Source organism: Nerophis ophidion, unplaced genomic scaffold (genome assembly GCF_033978795.1).
Source record: "Nerophis ophidion isolate RoL-2023_Sa unplaced genomic scaffold, RoL_Noph_v1.0 HiC_scaffold_38, whole genome shotgun sequence".
In the NCBI taxonomy this organism is placed as follows: Eukaryota; Metazoa; Chordata; class Actinopteri; order Syngnathiformes; family Syngnathidae; genus Nerophis; species Nerophis ophidion.
This window is the reverse complement of record NW_026906960.1, coordinates 576,344-596,073: the sequence shown is the minus strand read 5'-3', so window position 1 is coordinate 596,073 and position 19,730 is coordinate 576,344. Positions and strand designations below refer to the sequence as shown.

Here is a 19,730-nt window from a genome sequence, read left to right as displayed (position 1 = left end):
CTGACGTCATCCCCTCCAGAGCGATAAACAGAAAGGCGTTTAATTCGCCAAAATTCACCCATTTAGAGTTCGGAAATCGGTTAAAAAAATATATGGTATTTTTTCTGCACCATCAAGGTATATATTGACGCTTACATAGGTCTGCTGATAATGTTCCCCTTTAAAAACGTTGCGGAATGATGACTCATACGCGTGACATCACCTGTTGGAGGGGACATGTTAGCGTAGCACCAAACACGGCTAAAAGTCGTCTCTTTTCATCGTGCAATTACAAAGTATTTTGGACACCTGTGTTGCTGAATCTTTTGCAATTTGTTCATTTAATAATGGAGATTATAAAGAAGAATGCTGTTGGTGGAAAGCGGTGGATTGCAGCTGTCTTTAGCACCGAGACACAGCCGGTGTTTCTTTGTTTGTTTTTAACACAGAGCGGTCAAGCGAACATGTTTTCTCTACGTCAACCAGCATGTTTTTGGATGGGGAAATTGTGATATATATCTTACCGGAGAAATCATTGGATTATTCGTCGTTCTGCAGCAGCTGTGAGCTTGGCTCCTCGGCTTCTCTCTGAGACACAGTGTGTTCACCGCAGCCATCCGACCTCGAGGTATGCCTTTACAATCTTTAAAACCTCACTAAAACACTATTAAAACAATAAGCAGATAAGGGATTTTCCAGAATTATCCTACTAAATGTGTCTAATTACATCTGAAACGCTCACACTGCCGTCGCCCGGAGCCGTCACATTTTTTTTTTTTTTTGCCATTTTTTCTTCTAGTCCTTTACTTTCAATATCCTAATTCACAAATCTTTCATCCTCGCTCAAATTAATGGGGAAATTGTCGCTTTCTCGGTCCAAATTGCTCTTACTGCTGGTGGCTCCCATTAAAAACAATGTGAATATGTGTGGAGTCCTACAACTCGTGACGTCACGCGCAAATATTTCCGGTACAGGCAAGGCTTTTTTATTAGCGACCAAAAGTTGTGAACTTTATGGTGGATGTTCTCTACTAAATCCTTTCAGCAAAAATATGGCAAGATCGCGAAATGATGAAGTATGACACATAGAATGGACCTGCTATCCCCGTTTAAATTAGAAAATCTCATTGAAAATCTCTACTGAAATGAGATGTTCTTATTTAAACGGGGATAGCAGGTCCATTCTATGTGTCATACTTCATCATTTAATTTTGCGATATTGCCATATTTTTGCTGAAAGGATTTAGTAGAGAACATCGACGATAAAGTTCGCAACTTTTGGTCGCTAATAGAAAAGCCTTGCCTTTACCGGAAGTATGTGCGCGTGATGTCACGAGTTGCAGGGTTCCACACATATTCCCATTGTTTTTAATGGGAGCCACCAGCAGTAAGAGCAATTCGGACCGAGAAAGCAACAATTTCCCCATTAATTTGAGTGAGGATGAAAGATTCTTGAATTAGGATATTGAAAGTGAAGGAATAGAAAGGAAAAACAAAAAAGCGACAGCTCCGGGCGACGGCAGTGTGAGCGTTTCAGATGCAATTAGACACATTTACTAGGATAATTCTGAAAGATCCCTTATCTGCTTATTGTTTTAATAGTGTTTTAGTGAGGTTTTAAAGATTGTAAAGGCATACCTCGAGTCTAAGAGAGAAGCCGAGGAGCCAAGCTCATAGCTGCTGCAGAACGACAAATAATCCACTGATGTCTTCGGTAAGATATATATCACCATTTTCCCATCCAAAAACTTGCTGGTTGACGTAGAGAAAACATGTTCGCTTGACCGCTCTGCTTTCACAACAAACAAAGAAACACCGGCTGTGTCTCGGTGCTAAAGACAGCTGCAATCCACCGCTTTCCACCAACAGCATTCTTCTTTATAGTCTCCATTATTAATTGAACACATTGCAAAAGATTCAGCAACACAGATGTCCAAAATTCTCAGTAATTATGCGATTAAAGCAGACAACTTTTAGCTGTGTGTGTGCGCAGCGCTAATATTTCCTGACAGTCCTTAACGTAACGCGTATACGTCATCATTCCGCAACATTTTCAACAAGAAACTCCCGGGAAATGTAAAATTGCAATTTAGTAAACTAAAAAGGCCGTATTGGCATGTGTTGCAATGTTAATATTTCATCATTGATATATAAACTATCAGACTGCGTGGTGGCTAGTAGTGGCTTTCAGTAGGCCTGATTTGTTTTATGGTGGGTCGAGATCATCGTCATTCTACATCCTGTACGCAAATTCAAAATGACATTTTTCATACTCAACACATTTTCTAACAGAATCTTGTTAATATGCTCAATAAGGTTCTATTCAAATGTAATACAAGTAATACGTAAGACTTTATTTGCACACTTAAGGAGATAAGTTTCCAGGTAAAAAAAAATGCTACCTCGCTAAAAAGATTAATTGTTAATCAATTTATTTTCCATGAATTAATTTACATCCAGAACACACATTGTTAAATTTCTTATTATATTATAATCATTACTATAATTGAATGTAAGTTTGTGTAAAATATTTTCACACAACAAAGTGTGAATACATGTTGTAATGTGTGGGGTTGAGTTATAATTGATATAATACAATTAGGTATGGCAAATGCATTTTGTTTACTTGCCAACTATTCAAATTATATTTAATATACATATTTATATAATGTCATGTAATATGACTTCAACATGTCTTATGTTAACATAAGAGTTTATTTGCTAACCAGTTCTACTTCTGAGTATTTATTTATTTTTTTCATTGAACAATTAAACACACATAAACAATGTTTAGACACATTAAGGTACTTTCAATACAATATGAGTCAATGTTTTTTCAATATTTTACTCGGCAATATAAAAAACATCACATTGAATCCAATCCTCTTACAAAGAAAACCCGTTAAAGAAAGTAAAAGTAAATATGAGAGACCATTCGAATAAGATTAAAATAAAATATATATAAATAAATGATACACTTAAATTATTTCAGTAAATATAATAAAGGCTTTTTCTATTTTGTACAATCTTCCAAGATTGAATTAATAAATTCAAATCATTAACACAATGTTAGAATTTGGATTTCACTTTAAGAAAGACACTTTTGTGTATGAGAGCAAATGTTTCACACTTTTTAAAAATGGATATAAATTCACGACACGATCGATCCACGCATGCGCGAAGAGTACGTCACTTCCTGGACTTACAATTTGTTTTATGTCAGAGTTCATGCCAGAGGTGGGACCAAGTCATTGTTTTGCAAGTCACAAGTAAGTCTCAAGTCTTTGCCCTCAACTCTCGAGTCAAGACAGGCAAGTCCCGAGTCAAGTCCAAAGTCAAGACTGGAAAGTCTCAAGTCCTGCATTTTGAGTTTCGAGTCCTTTCAAGTCATTTTAATCACAGACTAATACATTTACACAGATTATGTATGTTTTTAAAATGCTGTATTTATTTATTAAAACCAAGTGCATTTGAAATTGCAGGAAAAAAAATAGTGCTGACCTTGCAATTCATAATAACACTATTAACCAGTCATTTTAAACATTTAACTCATTGCTTTACAGAATAAACACATTTGGAAAAACAAGTTGAACTGTACTTATTTGTACAAAAGTGTTAACATTGTATTTCCATGTCATATTGCATTGTAGCTAGTTAGTTCCACAGCAGTTTCTATCCTGTTCTTACCTTATGTCATTGATCTCATCTCATTCTGTTTGTGTGTTTATGTCTGCGTACACATGAAAAACATAACAAATACATGAAAATAACAATGAACAATGTACTGTTTAGATTTCAGGGCCCTATGCAAAAGCAATCTGTACACATATTCTTAATATAGTGTACATTTTAACTGACCTTTATTTGACTATGTTTGTCTTTTTGTAGGTGGCTAAAATATGCGGTGCTGCTGACCACCGTATAACCATACGTTACCGTTTGTGATACACTGACTAACGTGACACTATGTGTAGGTACCTCATGCAACCCTGCTTGAAAAAAATCACTTTACAAAAAGTATGAATATGGTAGCAAACTGCAGTGGATGCAACAGATTGTCGTGTTTGCAATGACGTTATAACCAGAGACATCTTATAGGTAGACGCCGCATTGGCTGCTGTGACGCGAGCAATTTGGCCGCCATCTTGAAGTGGTGATGAGGAGCTGGCGAGCAGCTTAAACTGACAGTTGACAGGTAGAAAACAAAGATGCCGGGCGGTGTTCAGCGTTTTACTGTTAATATTAGCGGACTGTTGAAAATAGGAATTGGGGGATTACTTTTCACAAGTAAGATTTAACATTAACGTACTATTGCCTTCCGCCTGATTGTAGCTGAGATAGGCACCAGTGCCCCCCGCTACCCAAAGGGAATAAGCAGTAGAAAATGGATGGATGGATGGTTGTATTTTGGGAAAAGAATATTACAACAGAGTTGTGAAGGAGCAAAGATCTTCAATATTTGTATGTGAAAATCACAAAGAAATCTTCTGGGGGAGGATGACGCCCCTACAGGTATTTGCTTTACAAACTTTCAGCCCCACCTAAAACAAAATTCACCAGTTGCCAACGATTACGATGCATTCTCATTTTAGGCAAAATATAAGACAATACTTTCTTAACAGTATGTATGTAACCAGGAATAAGTTTTCAAGTAACAATATTCAAATACTAACATTGTTGGGTACAACAGAATTTAGTTTTATTCTGAATCCAGTCAAACAGATTGGTGGTTTTAGCTGATATAAAAACTTACAGGTTAAAGTTAAAGTAGCAATGATTGTCACACACACACTAGGTATGGTGAAATCTGTCTTCCGCATTTGACCCATCCCCTTGTTCACCCCCTGGGAGGTTAGGGGTGCAGTGGGCGCCCGGGAAACATTTTGGGCGATTTAACCCCCAATTCCAACCCTTGATGCTGAGTGCCAAGCAGGGAGGTAATGAGTCCCATTTTTATAGTCTTTGGTATGACTCGGCGTGTTAATATATGTTTATGTTGAAGTATTTGGCAGACGCATTTATCCAAAGTGACATACATAAAAATACATATAAAACAATCACTGAAAACATGATCATTTAAGGGAAGAATATAATAGAATATCAATACAAAATGCCAAGACAGAATGAACTCCCTGCTGCTGCAGCAACAGAGATAGTCTATAGGTCCGTAAGATACATAGATATCTAATGTATTCATACATTGTTTATGTATAATATATGCATGTATATACATATATACATGCATATGTTTTTTTCCCCTTCTCTGGGATTATTTTCCCAGTATTGATCTTGGACGTCTGGTCACTTATAGCATATACAAATATTCTGTTACTGTTAAGCAAACAATGAATAATAAAACACACCAAAACATGTGTCCTTTTATCATAGTTACACGTATGACAAAAATCAGTGGTTTTTAGTGAGGTAAGATGAATTAAATGCGCCGACTGTTCATTGCTCCTGACAAATTAATTGCACTGAGTGGAGCGGATCACCACTCCAAGATGGAGGCCGACTGTTCATTGCTCCTGACAAATTAATTGTACTGAGTGGGCTTCACGGTGGCAGAGGGGTTAGTGCGTCTGCCTCACAATACGAAGGTCCTGCAGTCCTGGGTTCAAATCCAGGCTCGGGATCTTTCTGTGTGGAGTTTGCATGTTCTCCCCGTGAATGCGTGGGTTCCCTCCGGGTACTCCGGCTTCCTCCCACCTCCAAAGACATGCACCTGGGGATAGGTTGATTGGCAACACTAAATTGGCCCTAGTGTGTGAATTTGAGTGTGAGTGTTGTCTGTCTATCTGTGTTGGCCCTGCGATGAGGTGGCGACTTGTCCAGGGTGTACCCCGCCTTCCGCCCGATTGTAGCTGAGATAGGCGCCAGCGCCCCCCGCGACCCCGAAAGGGAATAAGCGGTAGAAAATGGATGGATGGATGGAGCGGATCACCACTCCAAGATGGAGGCCGACTGTTCATTGCTCCTGCCAAATTAATTGCACTGAGTGGAGCGGATCACCACTCCAAGATGGCGGCCGCGCGTCTCGTCTCCTCAGCGCCAGTAGCAGAAGTGCTCTATACCGCGTCTACTTATAAGATGACTATGGTTATAACGTTAGCAGTGAGTTTACAGCCTCACTCATTCAACTACACAGCAAATACAAGTCACATTACTCAGCCAATAAACTTTAGCTTACAATCAAAACTTACCCTTCTTTGTGCATCTTCAAATGTCGAAAGAAATTGGAAGTTGTTGCGTCTACATATTCGAACTGCATGTTTTGCATACGGCAATTCGTTTTTTGTTGACCAAGTCGTAGTTTTTTATACCCGGACGAAACCAACGTTGGCATATTTTTTTTCTCAATGGCGCGTTGTTTAAGAATTATTCTTCCTTGGTTTTCCTGCAATTTGATTGGATGAGTGCTGTGGGAGCAAAACAACAGTACTAATTTGATTGGCTGTTGTACTGAGAGCATACAAGCTGACCTGCAATGTGATTGGCTGTTGTACTGAGAGCATACAAGCTGACTTGCAATGTGATTGGCTGTTGTACTGAGAGCATACAAGCTGACCTGCAATGTGATTGGCTGTTGTACTGAGAGCATACAAGCTGACCTGCAATGTGATTGGCTGTTGTACTGAGAGCATACAAGCTGACCTGCAATGTGATTGGCTGTTGTACTGAGAGCATACAAGCTGACCTGCAATGTGATTGGCTGTTGTACTGAGAGCATACAAGCTGACCTGCAATGTGATTGGCTGTTGTACTGAGAGCATACAAGCTGACGGGAACAACACGCAGACACACACAAATACTAAATGAAAGATACGGAGCGCTCCTGAATAATTTTTTAATCTTTGGGTTTCGGGGAAAGTAGCAAGTCATGTCAAGTCAAAAGGCTCAAGTCCAAGTCAAGTCACAAGTCATTGATGTTAAAGTCTAAGTCGAGTTGCAAGTCTTTTTAAATGTGGTCAAGTCGAGTCTAAAGTCATCAATTGTATGACTCGAGACTGACTCGAGTCCAAGTCATGTGACTCGAGTCCACACCTCTGGTTCGTGCGACATCATGTTCTGTGATATTTGAATGTTTTATTAATGTTTTGTATGAAAATAGATTATCTAGGAGTAAAAGGGAACCACAATAAAAATACGTGGAATCAGGCAGTAATATCGCTACAATTTCTAGCACTTTCACTCTTGTCATTGCAATAAATGTCGCAGGGGGGCGCCACTGAACCCCAACATTAAAGCTTTGTTTGATATACTTTGAATTTATTTTTGAAAAACAAGAAACTCTTTTATGTCACATTGTTGTTCAAATAAATATTACAGGTTATAAAAGCATGGTAACAGTGACAGCAGGCAATATCTTATATAGAGCTACCTCTTCGTCCACTCGGTTGTGACGTCATTCCCAGCTTCCGGTGTAAACGGAAGGCAGCAGAAGAGAGCAGTACTGCCTTGTAACGTCAAGTGTGCAGCACATGGACGGAGAAAGACAGTCTTATTATTTGTTATACAGTTTGAAATATTTACGTCGTATAAAATACATCTTTGATTCTTTCTTTAAGGATAAAGTCGTATCGATGCGCTAGAAGCACTGTGCCGCTTCTCGTGCTATCTTTGCTTGTTAGTTAGCTTAGCTGGCTAGTTAGCTTAGCTTGTTAGCTGCTAACAGAAGACACAGAAGTTATCAACACATCGCTAAGTAGAGATCAAGTGTGAGAGTAAAGTGTTGTGATTGTGTGAAAATGTGCGAAAGAACTATAGCAAAGTATGAGGAGGAACTTTGTCTTACAAAAGAGGAGAAGGAGCGACAACATCAACTACTGGACGCTGTTTTCAAGAAACATCAAGTTGTGTTACACAGAACAGGTTTGTTTACTTCTTACTCTCACATCTTTACTAACTTTACATTTCATTATTAACACTTCTTCAGTAGGAAGATGCTTTGTCTTGTGGGCATGATGCAATGCTTTGATTTAGATCAGGGATCTCAAACACGCGGGCCAATTGCGGCCCGCACCCGTTCGGGCTCCAGTACTCTGGAATGCCCTCCCGGTAACAGTTCGAGATGCTACCTCAGTAGAAGCATTTAGGTCTCACCTTAAAACTCATCTGTATACTCTAGCCTTTAAATAGACTCCCTTTTTAGACCAGTTGATCTGCCGCTTCTTTTCTTTCTCCTATGTCCCCCCCTTCCCTTGTGGAGGGGGTCCGGTCTGATAACCATGGATGAAGTGCTGGCTGTCCAGAGTCGAGACCCAGGATGGACCGCTCGTCGGGACCCAGGATGGACCGCTCGCCTGTATCGGTTGGGGACATCTCTACGCTGCTGATCCGCTTGAGATGGTTTCCTGTGGACGGGACTCTCGCTGCTGTCTTGGATCCGCTTGAACTGAACTCTCGCGGCTGTGTTGGAGCCACTATGGATTGAACTTTCACAGTATCATGTTAGACCCGCTCGACATCCATTGCTTTCGGTCCCCTAGAGAGGGGGGGGGTGCCCACATCTGAGGTCCTCTCCAAGGTTTCTCATAGTCAGCATTGTCACTGGCGTCCCACTGGATGTGAATTCTCCCTGCCCACTGGGTGTGAGTTTTCCTTGCCCTTTTGTGGGTTCTTCCGAGGATGTTGTAGTCGTAATGATTTGTGCAGTCCTTTGAGACATTTGTGATTTGGGGCTATATAAATAAACATTGATTGATTGATCGATTGATTAATATGAAAAATTAATGTTGGTGCGGCCCGCGTGTTTTATATGAACGGCGCCTAACAGCGGTGTACTTGCATACTCTTGATTCTTCCGGGAGACTCCCAATTTTTCAGTGCCCCTCCTGAGGTAATCATTCTCCCGAATTTCATCCAAAATAACAATATTAAGGGGGCACCGTGGAGGAACTGCTTTTAACATCCTCTACAACCTGTACAAACAGCGTGCCAGCCCAGCCACATGCCGTATTTGGCTTCTGTAGATGCAGTAAACAACTGCAAGACATAGTTGATCAACAGCCATACAGGTCACACTGAGGGTGGCCGTATAAACAACTTTAACACTGTTACTAATGTGCACCATGGTGGAAAAGCGGACGAGACGGCAGGTTGTAGAGGACGCTAAAGACTGTGAAATCGCGACACCCCCTTAAAATTGTTGTCCGGGTTAAAACCGGGAGAATGCTTGCCCCGGGGGATTGTCGGGAGGGGCACTGATATTCGGGTGTTTCCCGGAGAGATCGCCACAGTTGGCAAGTATGTTACGAGGGCGGGAAAGCCATTCAAAGAAGGTGAATTCATTAAAAAGTGCATGTTGGATTTTTTAAGAAATATTTTCTTGCAGCCCAGCCTCACCCGGTTTCTGCATCCAGTGGCCCCCAGGTAAATTGAGTTTGAGACCCCTGACTTAGATTCTTCACGAAAAGGGGACAGTTTGAGGTTGATGTTCCTCTCAGTTTGTAACAATGTGTGATTGATTGATTGAAGGAGTTATGAGAAGTTTGCATAGGAAAGGGTACACTTTCATCACGGTACACATTCACTGCTACAAGAAAGCCTGAGATGCTTTCAGTTGAAATATATATTTGAACTCACATAGTACTATGTAGAAAGTAGCATTTAAAATACAAATATACTGCAAGAAAATACATGCAAATATAATTTCAAGTAGATAAAAGGCTATGTTTATTCCCAGTTACGAGTAGCCGCAAGCAGTAATATGTTTCTTTTTGATAGGGACTTCCACATGTTGGTGGTATGGCAGGCAAACACATTAGAACATTTTTGGAGTGAGATCTAGGTTGAATGTGATTTGTACAACTACCTTTGGTGTTATAATGGTGAATATATTTTGAAGTATCTAGACAGGTACATGGGTATTTTAGTGGTATGGTGTATCTTGTACACCAGACCAACTGCAAGAAGATGTACTCTGTCAGATACCAAGAGCCTCCCCACGTTAAGGAAATGGTTGGCTGAAAGGTGAGCCCGAGATGGACGGTTAAGCAGAAGCCCAATCATTTTGTTTTGGGCTGTCTGGAGTTTGTTTTTCAGGGCTTTTAAGGCATCACGGTACCAAACATGAACTCTGTAGTCAAAGTGGGGTTAAAGGCCTACTGAAATGAGATTTTCTTATTCAAACGGGGATAGCAGTTCCATTCTGTGTCATACTTGATCATTTTGCAATATTGACATATTTTTGCTGAAATAATTTAGTAGAGAACATCCACGATAAAGTTTGCAACTTTTGGTGCTGACAAAAAAGCCTTGCCTTTACCGGATGTCGCAGACAATGATGTCACAAGTGTGGGGGCTCCTCACAACCTCACACTCTTTTTACTGGGAGCCTCCAGCAGCAAGAGCTGTTCGGACTGAGAAAATGACAATTTCCCCATTAATATGAGCGAGGATGAAAGATTCGTGTTTGAGGATATTGATAGCGACGGACTAGAAAAAAAAATAAAAAATCAAGTTAAAAAAAAAAGGTTATTGCATTGGGACTGATTCAGATGTTTTTAGACACATTTACTAGGATAATTCTGGGAAATCCCTTATCTTTCTATTGTGTTGCTTGTGTTTTAGTGAGTTGAGTTTGAGTTTATTTGGAACATGCAAGCATACAACATGATACATCACACATACAACATGATACATCACACATACAACATGATACATCACACATACAACATGATACATCACACATACAACATGATACATCACACATACAACATGATACATCACACATACAACATGATACATCACACATACAACATGATACATCACACATGCATGCATACAACATGATACATCACACATACAACATGATAAATGATAAATGATAAATGGGTTGTACTTGTATAGCGCTTTTCTACCTTCAAGGTACTCAAAGCGCTTTGACACTACTTCCACATTTACCCATTCACACACACATTCACACACTGATGGAGGGAGCTGCCATGCAAGGCGCCAACTAGAACCCATCAGGAGCAAGGGTGAAGTGTCTTGCTCAGGACACAACGGACGTGACCAAGTTGGTACTAGGTGGGATTTGAACCAGGGACCCTCGGGTTGCGCACGGCCACTCTCCCACTGCGCCACGTCGTCCCTTACATACATCACACATGCATGCATACAACATGATACATCACACATGCATGCATACAACATGATACATCACACTTGCATGCATACAACATGATACATCACACATGCATGCATACAACATGATACATCACACATACAACATGATACATCACACATGCATGTTTACAACATGATACATCACACATGCAACATGATACATCACACATGCATGTATACAACATGATATATCACACATGCAACATGATACATCACACATACAACATGATACATCACACATACAACATGATACATCACACATGCATGCATACAACATGATACATCACACATACAACATGATACATCACACATGCATGTTTACAACATGATACATCACACATGCAACATGATACATCACACATGCATGTATACAACATGATATATCACACATGCAACATGATACATCACACATACAACATGATACATCACACATACAACATGATACATCACACATGCATGCATACAACATGATACATCACACATGCATGCATACAACATGATACATCACACATGCATGCATACAACATGATACATCACACATACAACATGATACATCACACATGCAACATGATACATCACACATGCATGTATACAACATGATATATCACACATGCAACATGATACATCACACATACAACATGATACATCACACATACAACATGATACATCACACATGCATGCATACAACATGATACATCACACATACAACATGATACATCACACATGCATGTATACAACATGATACATCACACATGCAACATGATACATCACACATGCATGTATACAACATGATATATCACACATGCAACATGATACATCACACATACAACATGATACATCACACATACAACATGATACATCACACATGCATGCATACAACATGATACATCACACATGCATGCATACAACATGATACATCACACATGCATGCATACAACATGATACATCACACATACAACATGATACATCACACATGCATGTATACAACATGATACATCACACATGCAACATGATACATCACACATGCATGTATACAACATGATATATCACACATGCAACATGATACATCACACATACAACATGATACATCACACATACAACATGATACATCACACATGCATGTATACAACATGATACATCACACATGCAACATGATACATCACACATGCATGTATACAACATGATACATCACACATACAACATGATACATCACACATGCATGTATACAACATGATATATCACACATACAACATGATACATCACACATACAACATGATACATCACACATGCAACATGATACATCACACATGCATGTATACAACATGATACATCACACATACAACATGATACATCACACATGCATGTATACAACATGATATATCACACATACAACATGATACATCACACATGCAACATGATACATCACACATGCATGTATACAACATGATATATCACACATGCAACATGATACATCACACATACAACATGATACATCACACATACAACATGATACATCACACATACAACATGATACATCACACATACAACATGATACATCACACATGCATGTATACAACATGATACATCACACATGCAACATGATACATCACACATGCATGTATACAACATGATACATCACACATACAACATGATACATCACACATGCATGTATACAACATGATATATCACACATGCAACATGATACATCACACATGCATGTATACAACATGATATATCACACATGCAACATGATACATCACACATACAACATGATACATCACACATGCATGTATACAACATGATACATCACACATGCAACATGATACATCACACATACAACATGATACATCACACATACAACATGATACATCACAATTTCCGGTTTCTCTTTTCAACATGTTGGAAAAGGAGTAGGAAGAAGCAGAGCTTATTTATTCCTACCCCTTTTCTTTACATAACAGTTGCTAAAACTTTTGTTCACTTCCTGTTCTCAATGTATTCACAATGTATACTCCATAAGTAATAAGTAATCACAATAAAATTAAATAAATAAATAATTGGTGAAGTAAGTTTTATTCCATACGATGAGATAAGTACGATTATTTTGAGAATGAATGGGTGAATAAAATCAGAATGTTTATTATCATGGTTCTTTTTCTTTCTACTTTGTAAACACTTTAGGTTTGAAGAGTTTCTTGAAGTGGATGATATTAGTACATTGTTTGATTGCTTTGCTTAATCCATTCCATCATTTAATTCTACATACTGATATACTGAAGGTCTTAAGTGTTGTACGTGCATACAAATGTTTTAAATTACATTTTGCTCTAAGATTATATTTCTCTTTTGTTGAGAAGAATCGTTGTATATTCTTGGGAAGCAGGTTATAGTTTGCTTTGTGTATAATTTTATCTGTTTGCAATTTCACTATGTGGTGGAATTTCAGTATCTTTGATTCAATAAATAAAGGGTTTGTATGTTGTCTATATCCAACATGATGTATTATTCTAACTGATCTTTTTTGTAACACTGTTAGTGAATGAAGTGTACTTTTGTAATTATGTCCTCATATTTCTACACAGTAACTCAGATATGGTAACACTAGTGAGCAGTAGGGAATATAAACTGATTTTCGGTCCAGAACATATTTTGGCTTTATTCATTATTGACGTATTTCTTGTTACTTTTATGTTGTATATTTTTTACATGAGATTTCCAGTTCAATTTATCATCAATCATTATACCTAGAAATTTGGTTTCATTTACTCTTTCAATTTCTATTCCGTCTATTTGTATTTGTGTTTGACACTTCTTTTCTACTGTTACCAAATGGCATTATTTTAGTTTTACTGAGATTCAATGATAGTCTGTTTTTGTCAAACCATTTTTTTAATTTGTTAATTTCTTCTGTTATTATTTGTATTATCCTCTTTGTGTTCTCTCCTCAACAAAACGCTGTTGTTTCATCCGCAAATAATACTAACTTTAAATCTCTTGTAACTTTACAAACGTCATTTATATAGAGATTGAATAATTTAGGTCCCAGTATTGATCCCTGAGGTACACCACAGGATATATTTAGTGTTGTAGAAGTGTGTTCGCCTAGTTTCACGTATTGTTTCCTGTTCGTTTGATAACTTCTTATCCAATTTAAGACTAACCCTCTGATGCCATATCATTCCAGTTTTTTGATGAAAATATTGTGATTAATTGTGTCAAATGCTTTAGTTAGATCCATAAACACTGCTGCTGCACATTTTTTACTATCTATTGCATTGGTCATTTCTTCTGTGATTTCAATTAAAGCCTTTGAAGTTGAAACATTAGCTCTGTATCCATATTGGTTCTCTTCGAGTATTCTATTTTTATTTATGAAACTCTAATCTTTTATTGAACAGTTTTTCAATGATTTTAGAAATTTGTGAAAGTAAAGAAACAGGTCTATAATTTGTAAATAGATGTTTATCTCCAGTCTTATAAATTGGTGCAACTTTAGCTATTTTCATTTTGTTTGGAGATGTACCTGTTTGAAATGATAGGTTACTAATATACATTAATGGTCCTGAGATCTCATCAATAACCTTTTTTATCGTATCCATATCAATTCCGTTACAATCAGTTGAAGACTTTGATTTACATTTTTTCACGATTTTAACTATTTCCTCCTGTGTCACATTTCTGAGGAACATGGAGTTGGGATTTTGCTCTATGGTATCATTATAGTCCTCAATTGAAACTGGGTCTGGAATCCTTTCTTCCAATTTTGGTCCAATATTTACAAAGTAGTTATTAAAGCTTTCAACTACTTCCTTTATGTTGTCATTATGTTTATTTCCATCTAAGATATGGGTGTGAAACTCTGGCCCGCGGGCCAAGTATTGGCCCGCCGTTTAATTTCATTCGGCCCTTGAGGCAATATCAAATTAACATTAGAGCTGGCCCGCCGGTAACACCACATTCACCGCTAATACTCATACTTGCCAACCCTCCCGATTTTCCCGGGAGACTCCCGAAGTTTAGTGCCCTTCTCGAAAATCTCTCTGGGCAACCATTTTCCTGATTTGCACCCGGACAACAATATTGGTAGCGTGCTTTAAAGGCGATGCCTTTAGCGTCCTCTACAACATGCCGTCATGTCCTCTTTTCCTCCATATAAACAGCGTGCTGGCCAAGTCACATAATATATGTGGCTTTCACACACACATACTTGGCCAACAGCCATACAGGTCACACTGAGGGTGGCCGTATAAACAACTTTAAAACTGTTACAAATATGCGCCACACTGTGAACCCACACCAAACAAGAATGACAAAACATATTTCGGGAGAACACCCGCACCGTAACACAACATAAACACAACAGAATAAATACCAAGAACCCTTTGCAGCACCAACTCTACAATATACCACCAAATCCCCGCCCACCTCATTTTAATTTTATTTTCAAATTTATTAGCCTGTGGAAAAAGTTAATGTTGGTATTTACCTCAGAAGGCTGCAAATAGAAAAGAGGCATTAATTTTTTAAGTTAAATTCTATTTAATATACCACTGATGTTTTTTCCTTTGTTTTTTAAAAGTTGATTTTGCACTATTACGTTATATAAGCTCTGCCTGTTCCATGGGAGGAAGCCTGAGTACCCGGAGGGAACCCACGCAGTCACAGGGAGAACATGCAAACTCCACACAGAAAGAACCCAGGATTACTCAGGACCTTCGTATTGTGAGGCAGATGCACTAACCCCTGTTCCACCATGCTGCCATATTTAAGCCTTGCTTGTTTAATATTCATTGCAAAACTTGTTTGGGTCCCTATTAAAAGGCAATGTGTTCAACCTTGGCCCGCGGATTTGTTCAGTTTTAAATTTTGGCCCACTCTGTATTTGAGTTTGACACTCCTGATCTAAGAAGTATTGGGGGTAATCCCTCTTAGTGCCATTTTTAATAATGCTATTGAGAATGCCCCATGTTGCTCTCATATTATTTTTGTTCCTGTCCAATAATTCACTGTAATATTCTTTTCTACATGATCGTAGTATGTTTGTTAACTTGTTTTTATACTTTTTGTACTTAACTTCTGCCTCTGTAGTTCTTTGTACTATAAATTTTCTATATAGCGTATTCTTCTTCTTACAAGCATTGTTTAATCCTTTTGTCATCCATGGTTGATTATTCTTTCTCTGTTTACTACTGAGTTGTCTCCATGGACAATGTTTGTCATAAAGTATTATGAACTTGTTTAAGAAATGTTCGTATGCTTCATCAACCTCTTCTTCATTGTACACATTGTCCCAATCTTGCTTTTGTTGCTCCATTTTGAAAGCAATCATCCTCTTCTCTGTGCACAGTCTTTGAAATGTCCTTTTGTCTTCCATGTTCTTTTTGCAGTTTCCATCATATATTGTAAAAACTGGCAGATGATCCCTAAAGTCGGTTATAAGTAGACCACTTGTGGTGTTATTATCAAAATCATTGGTAAAAATATGATCAATAAGTGTGGCACAGTGTTCTGTGATGCTGCTTGGCTTTGTGATTTTAGGATATAAACTGATGCTGTACATTGTATCAATGAAGTCATCAATAGACTTTTGCTTGTTAGGGTTCAATAAGTCAATGTTAAAGTCACCACATAAGAAAATTATTTTTTGACCATTGTCCATGTAAGTTGCCTTGATCCATTCTTCAAATGTTTCTATACTTGACTTAGGTGATCTATATATACAACTGATTACTATGTTTTTGCTATTTTCCTGACATATTTCAATGGTAATACATTCTAAGATATTATCTATAGCTAATGACATGTTTTTTACCACTTTGAGGTTCGGGTTCTTCATCACATACACAACTACTCCTCCTCCATTTTTGTTGGCTCTGTTGATGTAGTTTAGTTCATATCCTTCCAGATCAAAATCTATTCCTTTTTTTATCATCAATCCATGTTTCTGTGACGGCGATCACTTTGAAGGGTTTTTTGATGTATTTCAAAAAGTTCTTAATGTTGTTGTAGTTTGCATACAAGCTTCTGCTATTAAAATGAACAATTGACAATTTGTTATCACTTTTAATGATGCTATTGTATTGCTCATCTTTGTAATAAAAACAATTATTACTAATGTGGGGGAAAAAAATTGTATCTGGATCTATATCGTTTTCCAAATCCTTGTTTTTGTGCTCTTTGTTGCAGAAGTTGTGTAGTTCCATATTTCCTTGCTCAACAATCTTTGATGTCGTTTCAATAATGTCTATAAGTGTATATGGATGCAGTCCTGAATCTAGGTCTTCTTTTTTAGTCGTCCCTTGCAGCGTAGTAGTGTTGATGTTGAATTTAGGTGCTCGTTTTATGTCAGAGTCCATTATCATCATTGCTGTGGAAGCTGTGTAAACTTCAAATTTGTCCAGGTCTTTGATGTCATTGACAACAATTACTCTTGCTTCTGGACCTCCATTCAGCTTGATGTAGATTTTACAGTTGGCGCTCCAAGTTCCCTGGATTTTTCCCTGCTTTCTCAAGTCGCGTGCTTTCTTGGCGATTCCAGCATTATGTTTAGTGAGATGCTCATTCATGTACACATTTGTTCCCTTCAGCTTCTTTCCCTGTCTCAGCAATGCCATTTTAGATTTTCTGTTTACGAGTTTCACGAGCACGACTGGAGTGGCGTTGTTGTCTCTTCTGTTCAGTGGGATGCATGTTTCGATGGTAATAATATCGATTTCAATTTCCTTTGATTGCAGAAAGTTGACCACTTGCTGTTCTGCCGAGACAAGGTCCATTTCATCACCTTCATTATTCACAGCCTTTGCATAGGATCTTGGTTTAATTCGGTGCCTTGTCACCATGATATCATTCATTCGTTTATCCTGCTCCATTTCATCTATGATATTCCACAGCATGGAGTTGTCTTCTTGAAGGGTCTTCATTTGTTGGCGCATATCTTCTTGAAAGGTCTTCAATTGTTGGCACATATCAGAGACTTCATTTTTTCTGGTGATGATTTGAGTTTGCAGACTTTTCACATCTTGTTTGTGTTCTTCCATTGCTTTTTTTATTTCTTTCATTTCTTCTTTCATTTCTTTCCAATCTTCTTTTAATTCATGGAGTATTTTTAGTAGTACTCCTTCTTGATTCCCATCATGTCCTGTTTCCAGTCTCAAATCTTGGTCCCAGTTGTGTCCTGTGTCGGCTGACACGAAGGTTTTGGGTTTCAGTCTTCTCTTTAACTTTTGGCATTGTGGCAGATCGATGACATCAGTGACTCTTGTGTCTTAAACGGCAGTTACTTTAGCAACTTGCAGCACGTTTAACTTGTTTGTTCCAACAATGCGTGCATTGCGTTGTTCACAGATCGATTTCAGGTGTTAGTCTGTCAACTTATAACACTGCGACGTTGGAAGCACTTTAAAACAGCTGTAAACTCGCCGTAGCTTTTGGTTGCTAGGCAACCGCTTTGAGCTGCGGTAAGGCGCCGATGGCTTGAGGCAAACGGCTCTTCCAACTTGCCTCATTTCAGCGTATCAGTGCCTCACAACTGACCAAAATGAGGTCAAGGATGCCAGGTGACTCTCCTGTGGCTGTGATCGCAAATCAGTGGTCAAAATCTTCAGAATAAATAAAAAGTCCGGTAGCAAAAGCGGAGCCTTTTTCTTTTGTGTCCTTTCTCGTGAACAGGAAGTGACGTATTAGTGAGTTTAATATTACCTGATAGTTGGAGGGGTGTGTCCACGGGTGTCTTGAGGCCAGTCTCTGAGGGAAGTCGACGGCAGCTGTATGGATGGCGCAAGTTCAGCTGATCTCCGGTAAGAGGTGACTTTTTAACCACAATTTTCTCACCGAAACCTGCTGGTTGACATTTGGTCGGGATCCATGTTTGCTTGACCGCTCTGATCCATAGTAAAGTTTCACCTCCAGGAATTTTAAACAAGGAATCACCGTGTGTTTGTGTGGCTAAAGGTTAAAGCTTCCCAACTCCATCTTTCTACTTTGACTTCTCCATTATTAATTGAACAAATTGCAAAAGATTCAGCAACACAGATGTCCAAAATACTGTGTAATTATGCCATTAAAGCAGACAACTTTTAGCTGTGTGTGGTGCACCACTAATATTTCCTTGACGTTTTCACCAATAAACTCCGCAGGAAATTTAAAATTGCAATTTAGTAAACTAAACCGTCCGTATTGGCATGTGTTGCAATGTTAATATTTCATCATTGATATATAAACTATCAGACTGTGTGGTCGCTAGTAGTGGCTTTCAGTAGGCCTTTAAATGAGTGCTTGTGTCAGAGTCTTAAGTGTATTTCTACCCACCAGCGGGGTGATCCTACTATATAAGAAGTAAGGGTGTATGGAATGCCGGTATTGGTAAAGTACCGTGATACTATCCATCCATCCATTTTCTACTGCTTGTCACGTTTGGGGTCGCGGCGGGTGTTGGACCCCATCTCAACTGCATTAATCATATTCGGTACTAAACCGCCTCTAAAAAGTACTACTTCTATGTTTACATCAAAATGTTTTGCCATCACATCTTCTTTCGTTTTTTTATTTGTAATTATTTATATTATGTTTATAAACTCAGGAAATATGTCACTGGACACATGAGGACTTTGAATATGACCAAT

The 19,730-nt window shown here is 38.5% G+C and overlaps 2 protein-coding genes across 3 annotated transcripts in view; one reads left to right on the top strand and one right to left on the bottom strand.

The window, feature by feature from the left end:
• Window positions 1-19,730, bottom strand: part of LOC133546709 (oocyte zinc finger protein XlCOF8.4-like) — a 233,491-nt gene that overhangs the window by 87,444 nt on the left and 126,317 nt on the right. The gene's annotated exons all lie outside the window — the stretch shown is intronic.
• LOC133546706 (zinc finger protein 568-like) overlaps window positions 7,389-19,730 on the top strand; it is a 129,060-nt gene continuing 116,718 nt past the window's right edge. For both annotated transcript variants that reach the window (XM_061892506.1, XM_061892505.1), the window contains exon 1: window positions 7,389-7,851. In XM_061892506.1, coding sequence (XP_061748490.1) covers window positions 7,728-7,851 — 124 coding nt within the window. In that variant the 5' untranslated portion in view covers window positions 7,389-7,727. The remainder of the gene's footprint in view (window positions 7,852-19,730) is intronic.